The sequence below is a fragment of the Rhodnius prolixus genome, unplaced genomic scaffold (assembly GCF_049639745.1).
Source record: "Rhodnius prolixus isolate KJV_2025 unplaced genomic scaffold, Rpr scaffold_2, whole genome shotgun sequence".
In the NCBI taxonomy this organism is placed as follows: Eukaryota; Metazoa; Arthropoda; class Insecta; order Hemiptera; family Reduviidae; genus Rhodnius; species Rhodnius prolixus.
The window spans coordinates 27,901,555-27,921,420 of record NW_027411592.1 but is presented as its reverse complement, the minus strand read 5'-3'; the positions used below and the strand labels follow the sequence as shown (position 1 = coordinate 27,921,420).

General features: G+C 33.1%; 1 protein-coding gene across 1 annotated transcript; it reads right to left on the bottom strand.

The window, feature by feature from the left end:
• Positions 1-355: 355 nt before the first annotated feature.
• LOC141449368 (uncharacterized) lies at positions 356-19,237 on the bottom strand. The gene is made up of 3 exons (XM_074118754.1): positions 19,177-19,237; positions 6,263-6,318; positions 356-3,335 (listed from the first exon to the last, which is right to left on the bottom strand). Exons 1-3 carry the CDS (start codon positions 19,204-19,206, stop codon positions 1,418-1,420), a joined length of 2,004 nt encoding a protein of 667 aa, XP_073974855.1. The 5' UTR covers positions 19,207-19,237; the 3' UTR covers positions 356-1,417.
• Between the last annotated feature and the right edge of the window lie 629 nt (positions 19,238-19,866).

Genomic DNA, 19,866 nt, shown 5'->3' with positions numbered 1-19,866 from the left:
AAAAATTTCTGTCATATTTACAGGCGTAGCGTTTTACCTTGGCAGATTCAGTCTTTCAACTTTGTTGAACTGCTTGGAACAAGAACGGACGAGTCCCAAAGACATATTCCTCAATCTGTAAAATTTCAATAAAGAGAGTGAAATTGTAAAGAAGAATCGATTATCTCATTCGTATCTTTCCGCATCTTTTTAGAGAATGTGCTGTCCATAAGTGGTCATGTCAAACATTTAGCGAATTTCTTCTTTAACCGTCGTTTCAACACATTGAAGTGTGATAATCTGTTTTCATACTTGTTTCATTATCAGCCTATCAATACTGACTGGGTAAAAACAGGATATTCACCAAGGAAGAATGTATACCAATAAAATAAATGAATACCTTTTAGTTTATTTGATACCTTTCAGATAATGTTGCTGTTCTATCTGTACTCTAGATGTGCAGTAGAAAGCAAAACTATCTAACATTGCCAATGATTTATATTCTAACGGATACAATTATAAGAGTTAGAATATTCTGGGCAAAGAAATAAAAATTAGTGAATCTTTAGCGGCAGATCGCTCGGCGAACTCAAATTATAGCAGAAATACTAAACCAATTATATTTGCTAAATCCAGGCCAAACACTCAAATACCTGTATATGGTAATAGTAAATATATATTTCTATTTACTGCTATTCTGTAACATTACATCTACTTCAATCTTTATATTTATTGTCTTAAATGCAAGAACACCTTATTTTGATGTTTATTATTATTATTATTATTATTATTAACCACTAATTCGACATGGGAACAGATGGAATTGTGAATATTCTTTAAATTAATATCAAAATATTTTCGAATTGCTCAAAAAAGTTCAAATTTTAAATAAATATTTCTGAATTTAAATATTATTAAAACAATCTTACTGAAACTATTCCTTACAAAATTATACTGTACAATACTGAAAAATCACCTACAATAATTACATACAAAAATATATATATACAGTATTTACATTTTATGCTTAAAAGAGAGCACATTTATAAATTTTTATAATAAATATTTATAAAGCTTGCATGCTTCATATAGGTATGTTTCATTAATGTGAATTTGTTTCTAGGTAGTATTATTTTTAGATAAACAAAAAAACCTAGAAATTACACTAAGCAATAGTAACTTGAGTCACATAGTAAGCTCTTTTTCCTGAAGCAATATAATCCGGAAAGTAACTATAAGGTATTATTGAAATAATATAGAATGACCTTATCCCTGAATCTCTTTTATTATTGTGAAAATCTAAAGGAATATTAAATGTAATGATTAGTTATTGCCTACTTTCACCCGTTTTGGGAAATTTAATCTCATAGCAGACCCTCTTTGTAGAATGTATAGTGTATAATTTCCTTGTTTGCAGATACTTCAAAAATACAAATCTTTAATAAACTTGCCAACCTCCGATATTATCAAGAACTTCCATTCCCTGTCCAAAACCAATGTCTGGCTCTTTTCTGTTTTGATTTTCATTTTTAAATCTACTTCCGTAAACAATTTCACCAGCATTTAGTTGTGCTTCAGGCGATGGTATATTATTTTGTGGCCATTGTGGTTGTGTATTCAGATCAGATGGTGGAAACTGCAATGGAGGCGGAGGAGAACTATTTTCTTGAGAATTCCACTTTTGAAGGTCACGTATTTCTCCTTTTCTTATATTTTCTGGTTGCCATCCTAATGTTGTTTGCACAACTCTTTGGGCAACTGTGACAACTTCATTATTTCCCTTTTGACTATCTACAACACGATTATCTTCTTTCTGGTTAATTTTAGTTGCAAGTTTAGTTCTCCATCGGTTATCATTATTTAAATCTAAAGGAAGCTGTTCTGCATTTTGGGTATTCCACCTTATTGGTTCCTCCAACCATCTACCTTGTAAATTGTTCTGATTTACATTGTTCCAGTTTTGCTGATTTTGTAGGTTATTGTTCCAAGTAAGTGGTATTTCAGAGGGGAGTAATATTGGCGTTATTGATGGTATTACATGAAATTGAGGTTGTCCCCAATTTGGCAACTGCGTTGGCAATTGCGTAGCCCACATTTGCGGAGGTATTTGTGTTTCAGTGGTTTCCTTGTTTACATTTCGGACTGTATCTTTTTCCTGCATTTTCAATCTTTCATTCTGGTCACCGTTCTCCGCAGGCCGTTTCATTTGTTGATACCTATCTTCATTTTTCCAATTTTCTTCTTGTTTAATTTGAAAACGGTTTCTTCTGAATTCAGTGTCTTGTTCTTCTGCATTCCACTTTTCAGTTTCACTTGATTTCCTGTAGTTTCCTTTTTCTACAGTAGGCCTCCTTAATTTTTTAGGGTCCTCTTCATCCCATTCTTTTACCCTCGTATCCTTCACAAATTTGGCTGAATCTCGAACTTTAGAATTGAACTCACGCTCTTCTTTAGAATGGCCTACACCGAAATTTACAACTCTTTCTCTTCTCGTATGTTTATCTTCAAAGGGTCTTTCACGGTGTCCGCTGTCGCCAGAAGCCTGCCAATTTCTGTAATTGTCGAACCTATTTCTCTCATTATCTCTATAACGCCTTTCCTCTTCTTGATCCCTAAATCTGTCCTCATCTTTTGCTCTATATCTTTTTGGTTTATATTTGGATCTAGGCCTTCTCTCTTCATTCCCTTCCTCGTATAAATGACCTTCTTCTTTAGCGAAAGAAGGTCTGCTAGATAGTCCAGCTGTTGTTGATGAATATAGCTTATTAGTAGTAGGACGTGAAGAGCCTGACCAGTTTTTGGTGTAAGGCTTGGGTTTCCTGACATAGACAGGAGTTGGATGTTCACTGTACGCTCCTTCCTCTTCTATTCTCTTTTTCCCTCTTTTACCTCTAACATTACTGTAAGCATTCCCACGTAGTTTGGAATGTTGTCTAAGAAAATCTTCATAATCTTTATTATCTCTATACTTCCATGGTCTGTCATCGTATTCATAGTCTATTTCATCACTTTCTTCTTCTAATTCATCTTCATCATAATATTCTGGCTCTTTATATGGAGGTCTATGTTTGTTTTGTTTCCTTTTGGGAGGTCTATAGCCTCTTTGTTTCTTCTTAGGAGGACGATTATTTGGAATGTAATCTTGATATTTGCTTGCATATTCTGGACGACGACGTGGCCGCCTTATAGATGGTTTCCTATTTCGCGCCTTCCCCCCAGCGTAATGGACTTCCTTCCTGGCTAAGTTTGTCTGCAGCAAGACGTGGGGTGGTAATGGTACAGTTGAATAGCCATATCTTGCGGCGTAAAGTGCTTTCCCAGCTCCATTTGCAGCTTTGACAAACTTCGGCGGTAACCTTAAGAAACACAAAATAAAACCAGTTATTAAGACCTAAATGAGCAAATTTTAAGCAGAGAAAATAATTTAACAACGATAATGAAGAAAATATAAAGCAGACGAAACAATGCAATAAAAAAGCAAAAAAAACAGCGTCTATGATTATTTCTAAAAAAATAAAAGTTAGACCAAGAATGTAAAAATCGGTGTTTACACTATCAATTAGTTACTAGCTGGAGACTTTGTGTTTATAAGAAGATTCTTATCAAGTCAATTAGATCATTTGGAATAGTCAGAAGCAGTAGCGATGTGAATCCATTAACTAATGAATAGTTTTGGATACCATCAGGCAAATATTTCGGACAAATAACATTTCATATTATTAAAAGAACTTTTAGCCAATAAAAAATAACAATTTGCTTTAAGTTCACTCTAACGCAAACATGCTCTCACATTTCTTAATCGACCATCTAATTTCACAGTTTGAACATTCTAATAATTCTAGTCTAATCTACTTCTACTACTCGCATTGTCAGAATTACTTCGAGTAAATGAGTTGAGAGACATCTGGCTCTTCATTCCTTAACAACTTTTGGAATCTAACTTTACATCTTTAGGGAGTGTTATCACTGGGTAACTTCTCCCCTCAATTAGTGAGTTTGTAATGGTGTCAGTGATTTTCATTGTTACTAATGGTGTGTGTAGCGCTGGTGTAACTTAACAAATAGATCTAAAAAAACTTTACATCTTTATAATCTATCTATACAGGCATTTCAAAACCATCTGAAATTTGATGAGAGAAGGTATTTATCGTCAATGGCCAGAGAAAGTATTGTTTAGAGGCTAATTTCTTTAATATCTTGAAGTTTCGGGTACCGTTTGTGCCCTTCATTAGAATCTTTTGAAAATGTGAAACAAAACCAACTAGGTATACTACGGTGAATAAAATTTGTTAAATAATTCATTAATTAGTTTTAGTTAATATCAAATATTGTTTAATATTAGTAAACAAATCCAAAAATAAATTATTGTTTGGGGTAAAAGGATTAGCTAACAATAAAGTAGATAAGGATTAGTTTAGGCAAGGGTAGTTTAGCGCATAGATACGCACGCTGCAGTCTCAAGTTCAATCTCAGCTGGCTGCACCAAGATTTTCTCTTCCTAGGAGCCTCCGCAGCTACGATTTAATCCGATCAAGAGCCCAAGCTCCTGCTAAGATGATTTATTCGTAAACAAAAATGGAGTTATTAGTGAGATAGTGAATCTTCCACTAACATACGTATTAGTCGACAAAACCTTCAGCGCACAAGTTTCAACCCATTTAGTGAAATAATGGACCACAACAGCTTCATGTATAGCGGAAGCGGGCTTAGCTAGTCTTCAGCCATCCTTTGGAGGGGAATCCTAGGCATAAGAACGCGACTTATTCTTTTCTCGCGCGCCTAACAGTCGTGAGGAGACTTAACGCAATCTTCAGTCTTCTTGGCATATCCTGGCTAATCTTCGCAAACCCTGTATGGGCTCTCGTTAGACCAGTAACAATGTCTTCTAGAATCTCTTTAACATCTTCTATTCATTTATATTTTATGTTATTTGTATATTTGTTCCAAAATATGTTTTTTTAATAATATCATCTCTCTCTCTGTCTCTAAAATGTTTGTTTAAACTGAATGATTAATGATTGTTTCTCACAACTTCACTTATGTGAAGACCTGCATTGAAAATACTAAGGGTGAACTAGGGATAATTGAATCAGTAAGAAGTATGTTAAAATTTTAACACTTGAAGTGTTCCCAACTTCAAGTATCATATTCTGGCGATAGATTAATCAAAACGGTCCGAATTAACGAGAAGAAGCATTCTATGGTCTGCAAAAGTTTCACATTTTGATCAGAATTGACTACCAATTCAGTTTTCAACCATTTTTTTTTACTCTCACAATTTGTGCACTTTTGACTTTTGCAGAACTGGAATAGCAAATCTGAGTGGAGTCTTAGATGCCGTCTAGAAACAATTTCCCTGACAGATATTTCAAAAATGTTTCAACAACTTAAAAGTGTTACCACTTTCTATTGTTTGGATTTTTCTTGATGAAATAAAATTCATAAGTTTAAAAAAAATAAACTTCAAAAGAAAATTTCTGTCTGTGCAGAAACGTTCTATCAAATACATAATAGAAAATTTCTTACAATGTATACTAAACAGTGACCCATCCACTCTAAAACAATATAAGTTTTATTAAAATTATTTTGAAGATATAAAAAGAAAGGTTCTTTTAAAAACGATTTAAATCTATCTGGTAGTTAATGAGGATGAGCCCCGGTAGATCTCCAAAAAAAAAAGTTTACAATTGGAAAAAGAGGGTTAAGGGATTCTATAGAGAACTTCCGGACCTGAAAGATGATTAAAAATAACTTAAGGGCACAAAGAGTTTTGGTGATGGAATTTCCTTTACATGGAAATGTAAAATTTCATTACTGTAATGGCATTCCTACGAGAAAAAAATTCTACAACAGAAATATAAAATTATTAAGTTTAATGAAATTTAAAATTTATTGGAATCCGTTATATTTGCAAATATTCATTATTTCTAAACATGAATTTTATAATTAAGCTAGTTTTAATTACGAAATAAAACTATAATGTTGCTTTCACGCATCCTTACATAATTTAATGGAAACTTCATTCAATGAACACGGTAGAAGCGAGCCTATTCACTTTCTATTGTAATAATAAATCTCTTTGAGCAGAACAGAACTTTCTCTTGGACAGAAGGGCAAGGTCAAGATCTTCTCGACATGCTGGAAGTTAAACATAAGCGAGAGTTCATCTTCTTCTGGAAAAGAATATACATCAGAGACCGTGCGAATAAATCCCACACTTTAAGTTGTTTGTTGTTTGTTGACCATTGCAATTATTTCTTAAAAACGCTAGAAACACGCTTACCTGGCCTCTGTTGTAAACACAGCCAGCGCCAACAATCCTAGGCCCGCGTTCACCACCTGCAATTAATATTTTCTTTTAAAAACTAAGTATAATGAATAATATTAATTATTCTAACCTTTATGGATGTAAAGGAAATAAAGCAGTGAAAGATATTTGATATTTTTATTCTAATTTAATTTCTCAATAATAGGAAATAAAAAAACGTTAATCAATGGAAAAAATGTACGTAAAGCAATTAATGGATAAAATGGATGTAAAGCATTTAGTTATTCTAGATAGAATTAAGAAAAATAATTTGCATGGCCCTGTTTTTCTTCAAAGCGAGTATGGCGTTTTATTTTATGATCAAGATCTCTTAAAAAACTTTATTTATTCACATGCAAACACTGGCTTATTTTTAAAACACATTTTCGGATTCAGAGGACCTCGAAATGGATATTTCCTGTGACGACTTGAATTTGAAAAGGTGACACCATCATTGTGCATTTCCTTACACCAAACGAAAGTAAAACTAATTGATACAAATACAAAAAAAATTTATTGCTTAAATCGCAAAACAAAATTCTTAACTAATTCAATTAAAAATATTCAAATAAAGAACTAGAAAACGAATATAAAGAAAATCATTAAAGCCTTAATTAGATCTACCTCATAAATAATGATGCTTTCAATGTAAAAATGCCCATTATTGCTTCCTATAAATTCACTTGTCACTTTTCCTACTTAACTTTACAAAAGTTTTACTGATCAATTCCTGAATGTGGATAGGATGTTAGGGAAGCTATCAGCTATCAATGTCATCATCTGAAGAGATGGCTAGCTGTTGTTATGCTGTCAAATGCCATTGGTGGGCTGATAAAAACCATTTCCATTATCTCAGGCTTTCTTATTCTGTGTTTCTGGTAATTGAAGCCCGGAACAAATGTTTTCTCCGCTAGTTCTGTCGGCGGAATGCCTCTTTACCCATGGAATATCAATTAGAGTCATCTCTGCGAACACCTCTACGCTCTGGTCAGTAGATCGTTAAAGAATTCTTCCTACTCCTATGCTTCGATCAGATTTTGTTTATGAACTGGAACTTTTCATTTTTAGGTCCTTCATTCATTGCCACTTCCATTTTCTACTGCCTTAATCTTCCTGGTTCCCCCATTTCCTTTTCTTGTTACAGTTTTCTGCTTTAGTATCGCTTTTCTAAGCACATAAGTACATTTAAAAAAAGATATTGAATTGTTATGGGCAAGAAAGAAAAACATTGTTGATAAAAAAATTTGAGTTATTTATCTAAAATCAAAATACATACTTAAACGCCGTATAAAGTGACATTATACGTACAGATCATTAATACCTTAATTTTAAAATTTATAATTAATATATGTTTCTTAAAAATATTTAATTTTATTGTTAAATTAGAAAGTTCTTATTGGAGAGGATATATCCGATTAAAATATCCTGTGTCTCACTTAAATCTTTTATAACCTAATAATAGAAATCATTAGCCCCAATGTTTGCTAAGATAATAAGTTTTTTGTATCCGTTATCATTACAAGCAAGCAAATACCTCTTCCTTCAAAACAAGCATGTTGTGTTTTTCTCATTCATTCTTATTCTTAGAGTGGGTGTTTTGTTTTAAATTATCATCTTCAACTTGGTCTTTTTTGGAGCTTTACGTCCAGCTACAGGGCGGGGGAAAAAAAGAAAAGAATTTTTGCTGTATATGGAATGACAGTGCCAGATGTGAAACATTCAAACTACTTTATTTTATCACACTTTACAAAGTGGAAGTTTCTGGAACTTAAGCTATTGTCCGCGAAAATCGCCAGAAATCGCAAAATGTATACAATCTCTAACACTCAATCGATTTTCTATATTATTCTTTACTAATATTTTAAAGAAGGATGCGCACATAGTCTATGATTGTCCTGTTCTTTCATTTTGAGATCTTTTCCTGTTCCATTCCTTCTAGTGGCTTTCTTTCTGACTTCTTCACCAGTATATTGTTTTGCCAAGATTCACTTTCTCAAATAACATATTAAACAAAATCACAGGTATTTAAAGAAGGACACACTGCTTGACAAGGGAAGAAGTTGTACCAAGGCGAAAATACGAGTAGAGACTACACTGAGGCTCTCCAAGCATGAGTGAATAGAATATTGGTAGAGAATCGCTAGAAGAAGAAGAGGCCGGGTAAGGAATGAAGAATTCAGGATGGAAATGATATCTCTGTCAGAGATTTTAGTTAATACAAATTTGAGTAGTATAGTCATACATCTTGTGGCCGAGCAGATTAGGGATATTGCGACCACAGCGTCATGGAAAAAGTATTCTAGAGGAAGAGATAAAAGAGTAGTGATTAATTATAAAATGCAATAAAAAAAAAAAATTAAGTTTTACAATAAAACGTTCAGTTGTGCGGAACTGAGTGTTTCCGCCTTTTGAAAGTGAATATCCAACTTCTACCATTTATTTTTATTAGATATTCAATTAACCTTAAAATGTTGTTTACTTACAACTGTTACAGTTCAGTAATTCGCAAAACTTATTGTATGTATCTTTGCATGTTATGCTTTTTATTCTTAGCGTCCTAATATAAAATAATCATAGTTAAATGATTTTTCTAGAGAAGTATGACTACTGAACGCTGGCTTTGGTTGGTAAGTAGTGTTTCCTCTTTCGTTCGTAATAGAGTGGAATTTTGTTTTTTTTATGAGGGTCCCTCAGACCAAATACTCTATTCCAAATAGAGTGGAATACTTTAAATGTACAGTACATGAAGAAAATTTACTTTTGTAATCATTCCATTAGCAGCGACATTTGGTCCAGCATACCTTAATGATTAAATTAAGAAAAAGACACCAATTTTTTTCTACCATTTAGTAACTTCATCCAAACTGAATCTTCCTGCCTGAGATATCCAAAAATACAGTCTGTACCTTTCAGCTGAACGCAACATTGTCAATCATAAATCAGATTTCAATCAATAGTTACCGTGAAACATTATTTCATTATTTCTATCTTCCTAGTACGAGCAAACATTGCGATTGATCCGAATTTTTTACTAGAAACCGCAACTAAACGCCTTCATTAATTCTTATCGTTGAGTTCGTTGGGTAATCGATGGAATCAAAATGTTACTTTGTTATTTAGAGAATGTTTCTGGGTCTCCCTCATGGGTAACTCTTATATCTCTGGTTAGATACTTAGCTGGGAATCTATTTCACAAGATTCTCTGCATAATATGGCCGGCTTTTTTTAGTAGAATTTATGAGGAGGAGTAAGATGTTAATACATTTATATTTGTAAAAAGCGTAAAGTCAAAGGAAACCCAAAATTATTAACTAGTTTGAATCTTTTTGAAAAAAGATTTGTGTTAAAAACGGTGCTGGGTCTGTTATCCTCCCTCACAAGGGTTAAAAATTTATGGTAGAAAGCCCCTACTACTCTCGGTCAGGATTGCCCTTAATCGAAATCTCCGGATTTTATTTTTAAAATACAGGTTGTATACTACTCATTTTTTTGTATATTAAGTTTAAAGTCATATCATCCTGCCAATTGATACACAGTCGTCAGAGAATCCACTCGTCGAGTATTACTCCTCGGCATTGAAGTTGGCTACCTACTTGACCGCATGACCAGCCCATCTTACAAACAATATAATTCAGATTATCTCCTCTGAAATATCGTTTTCTTTGTTGAAATGGCAGCCCAAGAAGATAATTCATCTACCTCATTAAAAGGATTTGAGCCTATAGAGGACTACTGTCCACCAAAATTTCTTTTTGGTCAGTAACCATGTATTTGGTTATTAATTCAGAACCCTAACCTTTAAGCAGGGCCCATTTGCAAGAGAAAGAAATCAGTGGTAGTTCATTAAAGGACATGGCTTCTCAACATGTACAACTGGCAGTAAACTCTTTTATTTCTTCGAAAAACTGAGAGAGAAGGGCCTCTAACAGAATTATTTTAACTCTAGTTCCAACCTCTTGTGCTCACTTCTTAATTATCTAGATTGTGCTGGAACAAAGTGCACAAGCGGTACAAGTGTAGACACTGATGTTTATAACACCTTAACATAGATTTTCTTTTTTTTGTACAATAGCTTTTTTCATTATGTAACTAACTTTCTTTTAATAAAAAATCTTTTTACAATGCAACAGTATTAATTAATAGATTAAAATTGTCCAAACAAACCCTATACTTTCACTAATTTTTAAAAACAACCAAAATATTGGATGTGTTTATATTTTGGTTGGCAAATACATAAGTTCGTTCGGTTTTTATTTTGGTACAGATTCATTCCGATTTTCTTTTTTTATTTTCAGCGCAAGCGCAGAACTCGATTGTTCATTTGAAAGATTATGTTAAGCTTAACCTTTCTATGAATTTCGGTTTAACAAACATTACTATTGCGCTTGCTGCGTGGCTGTAAAGATGGAAGAAAATAAAGGGCATTTTCGTCATATTTTGCTCTATTATTTTAAGCAGGGCAAAGTAGCTGCAGAGGCTCATAAAAAGATATGTTGTGTTTATGGTGATGATGCCCTAACAGAACACGTATGCCAAAAGTAGTTTTGTCAATTTCTGTTCTGGAAATTTTTACATTAATGATGCGCCCCGCTCCGGTCACCCGGCCGAGATTAATTCAGATGATGTCAAGGGCATAATCGATAAAGATCCGTGCGAATCAGTGAGAGAGATAGCAACAGCACTTAACATATCCTATACGAGCTCCAAAAATCATTTGCGCCGGCTGGGATACGTTTCTCGGCTCAATTTTTGGGTACTGCATGAATTAACCGAGGCCAACTTAGCCACTCGCATATCCATTGCGATTCGTTGCGGAAACGTCAAAAAAATACCCATTTTTAAAGCGGATGGTAACGGGAGATGAAAAATGGATCGTCTACGATAATGTAGTGCGGAAAAGATCATGGAAGCACTGCAGTGAGCTGCCGCAAACAAGCTTGAAGGCGGAATTGCATCCGAAGAAGATTATTCTCTCCGTATGGTGGGATTATAAAGGTATCATCTACTACGAGCTGTTACCGTCAAGCAAAACAATTGATTCAACTGCATACTGCTAGCAATTAACCAAACTGCACCATGCAATCCGCACTAAATGTCCAGAATTGGCAAATCGCAAAGGTGTCGTCTCCCACCACGACGACGCCAGACCGCATGCGTCATTGACCTCTCGGAACAAACTGCTCGGAACATCCTCCGTATTCACCGGACCTGGCACCTTCTGATTATCATTTATTCGGATAGTTGCAGAACTCCATGAACAGAAAAACTTTCGATAACGAGAAGACTGTCAAAAAACATTTTGATTGGTTTTTCGACGATAAGCCACAGACGTTCTACGAACGTGGTATAATGAAGTTGGTGGAAAGATGGCAAGAAGTTATCAATAAGAATGGTCAATGTATAATTGATTAAAATTTATTCGGTGTATCAAAAAAATTGTAATTTATTCCACCCTCAAAAACAAAACGAACTTATTTGCCAACCCTATATGTAGATTATTCTTTAAGGCTTCAAACATCTAGTCCTCCCGAAATCTTTGGACTTTTTTACAATGCAAACGCTTGATAATGCCAAAGGGAGCTCCAAATTGGAATTGGAACTTATTCTTTTAAAGTATTGAAGGAAACAAAATTAAGTAACTCAAAAATTATGTTCTAAGTGAAAAAGAAGGTATAAAGTTATCCCTCGAACCCTTTTTTTTATTATAAAAGGTAAAAATTAGTACTATTACCGGCGACTCCAAATCAATTATTTTGGTCTCTCCAAGTTCGTCATAAAATAAAACTGAATTCAAAGCATTATGAAGTCCTCAGGTTTAACATTGTGTCCAGCAAAAAGAATGAATTTTTGCTCTTTAAGTGGTTGAAATCTCAGTACATCAAATGTTCTAAGAAAGTATGCAAGTATCTGTCTTATCTCATTTACTGTCTTAGCAAGTCCAAAGTAGTGCAGTTACGTTAATCTACAGGTTCTCAGTATCTCAGTATCTTGCACTTCTAGATGTCAGGCTTAATTAGCAACTACATGAGCCGGCGAGTAGATGTAGCCGGCTGGATGCTGAGAATTTCACCCATCTCTCTTTGCCAATGTTAAATAATTAAAACTTACAAATCCAAATAGCCTTCGTAATAAGCAACCTATATATCGAGAACTGTGTGATTTGAATTATCTGAAATATCCTTCTATTTATTACACAATTTTCCATTACCAATTGATTTACTTTAACCAATTCATATTTTCTGCAATTTCAACTTCTCTACTCAATAAGTGAGGATAGACTCATGGAAACATACTTTTCACCTTCTATAAGAGAAAATATTGATCTCGTATTAAGATTTAGAAATTTAGTTTACACCAGCGCTTATTTAGAAATGCAAGAGCGTGGAAAAAGTTTTTAACAATTAATGTTTACTTGTGTAACAAAATATTTCTGTACATAAAAAGCCTGAGTTTAATGTCCAGTACAGTTAGGTCTTTTTAAATCCAAAATTCAACTCCACTGAAGTATTTTTCATATCTTGATGTTACTTAAACTTCTTGTACTACCGGTCAAATTTCATTACAGTCATCACTTTTATTTGAAGAAATGAGATTAATTTTACAAACTATGATATTTTTTTGCTTTTCGTCAGGCAAGTATTTTCACAGTAGTACATCTTTTGTTTTCACCCTCCTACAATTGCAAGGCCCTCTTAAAATGAACGGCAAATCTAACAGTGAATAAAATACCTTCCAGAATAAGAAAGAACTTAAAAAGGTTCTAAAATAATTCTCTTTATGAATCCTGCAAAGTTAATATGCTTAAAAATAAATATATAGTAACAATATAACCACACGCAAAAGAAATAAATGATTAATGTATGGGGATTGGTAAAGAGGCACTTATATTAGCAAACAAAAATTGAACATGTTTTGCTTCACTTCCATATAAATTGTAATAAGTTGTTTCTTTAATGAAGATCTTTAGAGGTTGAAACGACAGAAAAATAAAGTTTTAAAAAATAAAAGGATGAATAACTAGGAAAATATTTTCAAGGTACGAAGATAAGAAAAATAATTCTTAGGTTGCAAAATTTATCTCCTATGCGTTAAGAAATACTGATTCTGTAAAATAGAGGCAAAGAGTTGAAAATTAGCGAATCATTAAAATACTGTTTATTTATTGTTTTATTCGAAACATTTTTCAAAAAAAAAATAATAATTTTTACCGTAATAGAGGGATCCCCAACTTAATTGTTGGAATGTATATTGCAAATATAAGACAGAGTTGCTTAAACTAAGACTTCCATAAAAACCGCAACTCTTTAAAAACCATACAGTTCTTCCAGCAGTCGAGCGACCAGGTACAAAAAAATTTCTATTATTTCAGTGACTGACTTCATTCAGTGCTTTTTAATATTATTACTCAAAGCGCATCGACATCAGAGGTCTTTTGCGCCCGGAATTTCTTTCACTACACTACGTCCCTCCGAACTGTATTTTTTCATTAAAAATAAAATTGTCCATCACCTGACAGTGACCGTTAAGAAGCACCTAGAAGAACAAAATGTAAGGCCAAGCAGCCCGGGAACTTGGCGTGAGAATCCAATTCACTAACCACTGAGTTATTATTACCTTTCCATCAATTTAATGCTATTCCAGCTAGTAATGTTCTTCCCAACTCTTAACACTTTTAGCAGAACTCCTCGTGATGGGATCGGACACTCTTTTTTCTCAACATATAGTGCGAGCCATTGCTGCGATTACAATTTTAAAACTATAAAGGCTCATTAAACTAAACCTAAATTGCAGAGCGAATGATATAGGGGGCACGATATTCTACTGGTCAATAACTGGCGCACATGACAATATCTGGAACTGATTTTGCACATTACAGAAAAACGTATTGCAGAACCAGCGTCACACTGTCACAAAGGTATTTTGCCTGAAAATGTTTAAATAAAAGAGAAAATCCTTTATATTATTTCTAAATTGCAAAGTTTAAAATAAAATGGAAACCTAAAATAAACTGTAAATGTGCAATAATTGCAAAATGTTTCAAATGCAAGGGTTGATTGAGCCTTATAGATCTAGTTGGGTAACTAAGTATAAAGTACTTGTTAGATTAAAAACAAAAAAAAGATTTCAACACTTCCATAAAAGCTGTTTAACCGTTTCATATTAACGCCACGTTTTCAAAATGTACTCCTTCAATCGGAAACTTTTACAGAAAAGTTTATTTTTGGAATTTTCTAGGCAGAACAAGAAGCGGCTTTTTTTCGAAAGTTGAAATCGAATTTTCAAGCAGAACAACTTTTCTAAAACCCAAGTGTGACAATACTTGTTCAGGCTGTCATCTTCAGCGGAAAACCCAGTCTAAAAAAAAAAGAAGAAAATTTGTTATAAATTTATTTTGGTTTATCGCCGAAGGAAATCAATTAAAAAGTTTGACAATTTTTCCAGGCTGGCTGACACCTGATAAAGTGCCCGTACGAATTGGAATTAACTATTAATTATTTTACTAAAGTTAACGCGGTACTCGAACGTGGGATTTCCTATGTACAAGTTCACGATCATAACCACTACACTAAACCATTTGCCTTTCTAAAGGATATATCGTATTTATACCTAATTTCAAGATAGAAAGATGCAATGTTCGATTCAAACTAATTCTTGACATCTACTCTGTTTGAGGAAAGGTATGATTTATGCTTTCTTGTTAAGTCTCACCCATACCATTTCAAAGTCTGGTTAGCTTTCTGGATAATTGAAAGACAATCTTATTGAGGATAAGAGAGTTATTTTTAAAAGAATCTTTTCTGCACTAATCTCACGACTTTTAATACAGTTCTTAAGTTTTATTTAAAAAAAAAAATCCGAAGTTTAAAATGGAGAACTACGAGTAGATATAAATTATTCTAAAACGATACCTTATAGGCAAGCTTACATCAATTCTTCTGCAAGAACTACCCTAAAATGAAGTTCACTATAAATATTTTCCATTTAAAAGAAAATATATAAAGTTATAAGTTTATGTGATCTACACATAAAGAATAGTTTGGAGAATATGTTAGGCTGAAACGGTTCCTTGAAGATTGAGTAGTGATTGTGAAAGGTATATCAGATTTTTAACAAAAACATTCTCTTAATGTTAAGGTAATATTAATTATGAGTGCAAAATTATTTCATGTTTTAAGATGGTAAACACTACTTTCAGTTAATTAAGAGGAACAACTCCTTATTTCTGTCCTACATTTGAAATTGAAACTGATTCTTAAATTCGTATTCTCACTTAGAAAGAAGAAATAGTCAAATCGTGGTTAGTTTTTCTTAGAAAGTGTTAATTATTTCACACAGATAATGTTAAAAAGTGAAACTATGCTTCAACTTAGTGCAACATTCTTAATTTTTTAAATTGTTTTTTTATATTTTTGTAACAGAGGGAAACGAAGGCTGTTATAACCAACCTTTAAATGTGTTACATTAATGTTTATCTAAATGTTGCTTAGATAAGAGTTAAATGAATAATTTAGTCAGTGAATGTCGTGAGGGAATATAGCCAAGTGTCACGTGTACCGAGCAAGGAACATGCTTCTCGCTGTTTTCTCCTTATTCCTATCTTATTAGAAAGTATCTTATCCCAAGTTAAATTGGATCTGCAGATTGTGTGCCTTCACTGTGAAATCGAGTAAACAGAGTTGTTAAGAATTATTTCATTGTTTTTGAGCTAGCATAAGTTTTCGTATTATGTCCATTCCATTTCAATTTCTCTTTCAACGATTTATTATAGTGATGAAACGATTTTATTAGCTTTTACCAACAAAAAGTCAATATATTAATAACTAAAAGGGTGGTTATAACCATAAACTGCAGAGCAGCAAAACCGCAGTTTACAAAAAAAAAAAAAAATTCTTTGTGGCGAAGATCGAGTTCCTAATCAAGATATTTAGTGTTTTTTTGAACAACGTAAATCAAAACCAGAAAATATTGTCTGTAAACGGCGCAAAATAAGCAACAGAAGGAAAACAATTGACTCTGTATATCCTGATAGAAACTGTGCCAACAAAACTCTGGCGTTTTTTATGGTAAGCTTCTAAGCAGAAGCAACTGTAGTGCACTGTGGCAAACAGAGGATAAGTGTTGCTTATTTTGCGCCGTTTACAGACAATATTTTCTGGTTTTGAAAAAACAGGGAAAGAGTGGAACATGAGAGCAGGATGCCAACAGCGACTCCCTAAGAGGTTTTATGAACAGTAACCAATAGAGGAAACACTGAGTGTTTTTTTACCTGCGTTGGGTGATGATGCCGAAGGTATCGGAGAGCTTAGAGCAAGAAGATGTAGCAGGAAGATGAGGCAAGAATAAAGCAAGTAGATGTAGCAAGAAGAAAGCAAGAAGATGCGGCAAGAAGTAAGCAAGAAGAAATCAAGACAATGAGGCAATAATAAAGCAAGTAGATGTAGCAAGAAGTAAGCAAGAAGATGTAGCAAGAAGATGCGGCAAGAAGAAAGCAAGAAGAAATCAAGAAGATGAGGCAAGAATAAAGCAAGTAGATGTAGCAAGAAGATGCGGCAAGAAGTAAGCAAGAAGAAATCAAGAAGATGAGGCAAGAATAAAGCAAGTAGATGTAGCAAGAAGTAAGCAAGAAGATGTAGCAAGAAGATGCGGCAAGAAGTAAACAAGAAGAAATCAAGAAGACGAGGCAAGAATAAAGCAAGAAAGAATAAAGAATAAAGTTGTGTTGCTAAAAATCCCGGGTTTCAGAAACATCTCTCCAATTTGAGTTCTCTTTTCTCAAACAAAAGGATTGTTCAATTTCTCGAAAATCACCTTGGCTTTTCAAACTTTTTATGTACATTACTCATACCTAGATTTATAACTTTTGCTAAAAATTTGTTTTGATAAAATCGTTTTCAAGCTGTTTCCGAAGAGGAGCTACGGCTACAATTTGAGAGTAATGTGCTGTTATATGAACTATTATACTTGGTTAGAATTAAGTCGACTACTTGATCGCTTCAGATGTTTTGGTACCATCTTAACAGAATAATTAGCCTTTGTCTGTTAAAGCTCTCATCTTTAGAACTTTACAATCATTACTGGGATGGCAAATAGAATTTTGTGCCGTGATTTATAAATTTGGCTCATATTTGGTTTTGAATTAATTCCTATTGAACCATACCAGGAATGTAGGTGTGATGACTTGTAAACAGTTGTGTTAAGGATGTTAGTATTTCAAAGAACCGCGAGAAAAAACTAATGTATTATTAGACACAATCCTTGGATCCTTTCAAAGAGAACATGTCGACAGGACAGCTTTTTTTTTAAATACTCTTAAAAACGGAATTATCTATTTTTAAAAGAAGTGGAACTTTTTTTTTGACAAATAAAATTTAAGTTTGAGCGCTCAACAGAATTTTCAAAATTAAATATCAAACATAAATAAACGCAATCTGAATCTTAATAAAACATAAATGAAAATCATATTTTGAAATGTTAAAATATAATTCCACAGCAGCAATGTTAGACAAGAACCTAGCTTTTTTTGCTAAAACTCATATTGTTAACTGAAAAATATTTAATTCTGTTTATCAAAATTAACTTCAGTAAAACAAAAAATAATTTTTTGATCCCTGAACTATAAGTACACAGTAGGTACAGTTGGTACTTAAATACACAGGAGGTAGAGGGGATACCAGAATCAATTATGAAAAGAAGACAGATTTAAAACTTAACTAACTTCGTCATTTAGCTGACTAACTTATTCCATAAACAGGAAATGAGAGGGATCGCGTTCAAATGTTTTACAAAATTTTTAAGATTATGATGGAAACGCGATAGAATTTGATAGTTATTGTTGCCTAACAACGTTCATGAAGATTATTGTGTAGAGAGGATGATCCCGCTCCTCAAGGCACTGTAGCTGTTACGAAGGTTATTATGAATTGATAAAGAGCAAATCTGTACCATTCAATAGGTTTTTTTTGATAATTCCAAGTTGGACAGGTCTGATAAGTCAAAGTTGGATTTTTATGTTAGAACGTTTGGGACTAAATGTACATCACTATTGAGGACATAATATAATGAATCTATTCAGCTAGTAACGCTTTGCCGGCGAGTCAAGAAGACATATTTTGAAAAGATGTCAATAAATTACTATTTAATAATGAAAAATTATTTGCTTATTTAATTCTGGAGAAAAGATATTCCTCTTTGGTCTGCAGTGACAGTATTTAAAACAATCCTCCTAAATTAATAGCAATAAAATTGAAAACAACTAATTTTAATTAAGGTATTTAATAAATTTAATCAACAAAACAAAAAGATTTACCCCAGAAGTGTTTAAATGCAAGTAGTATGTTCTTATTGAATCAGAACAACATGAGTTTTATTGTTTATCCAGAACAATACAGGCAAAAAAGACAAGTTGCAAAAAAAAATCAAACTTTTTCCATCTAACTTAATTAACATTTATTAATAATTAACGAAATATAACGCAAATCAACGACAAAATTTCCTGAAATAATTTAATTGAAGCCCACAATAATTACTAAGACTTGACTTCCCTTTTTAACTAGCTTCCTTTTTTAATAACAACTCAATAATTCCTCTATTTAGAACGAAGTCTTATTGAAAATTGTATTTGCCAATAAGACTAAAGCCGCACATTTACATGACAAGATGATACATTTACAAGAGTAATCCCAAATAAAAGAAAACAGTATACTTATTTGCATATTAAGTATTCACTACATTACGGGCGCCAAGTAAGTACAATTTTTATAAAAATTAGAGAGTAATATATACATTGTAAATAAATGTAACTAGTTCTGATAGTGTAAAAATATTATCAGTAAACACTCGCTATAAAGGCAAATAGATACTTCGAAGGTATACTTGTGAAGAGTACTTACCGCGGAGAAGAAAGTTGCGAAGATGTTCATGGCATTGAGTTGGATGACCTTGCTCACTAGAGATATATATGATGCGGCAGGGAGGGGATCTGCCCCTCTCTAGCCATATCTTCTTCACTTAATCTTAGATTTTTTCTTTCCTTTTTGCATATTTCCTATTTTTCACAGTTTGTTCAGAGTTTCAAAAGAAGAACTTTAATTAGGGGTAGGGGCCTGAGGAAAACTTGCACCAATTCCGGTTTAGAATTAAGTTAGGATGTGCAGGAATATTTGTTTAAAGACTCTACATCTAACTTTACATCAAATAGCTTTCCTCGTCTTCAGTAATGTGATGAAAACATAAATATATAAATATAACAAATAAAAACTCTTGACTTCAAAAGTATACAATAAATAGGCTTACCATACGTCCAGTTATGAAAGGAGCTATCTTGTTTTGAAGGAATAGCCCTGACGTTTCACAGAGTCTCCTTTTGTTACGTTTATTTGAAAATCTCAAAAAGTCAAAGATATACGCTGAACATTATTCATGAAATGATAGAATATAAATGATAAAATACTTTCTCAGCGTGCTAGACACATCTCCAACCGTCCGAAATATATTCTCAATAATGAATAACATATTATTGAGAATATATTTTCGTCGAGTATGGCTGAATACCTTAAAAAGTTTATTGTGTTCAAAACTTA

Coding starts and splice junctions, on each gene's coding strand:
- LOC141449368 (XM_074118754.1), bottom strand. CDS start 19,206: ATGAACATCTTCGCAACTTTCTTCTCCGCG. Junction 6,319..19,176: donor TCGCAACTTTCTTCTCCGCG/GTAAGTACTCTT, acceptor TATTAATTGCAG/GTGGTGAACGCGGGCCTAGG. Junction 3,336..6,262: donor GTGTTTACAACAGAGGCCAG/GTAAGCGTGTTT, acceptor GTGTTTCTTAAG/GTTACCGCCGAAGTTTGTCA.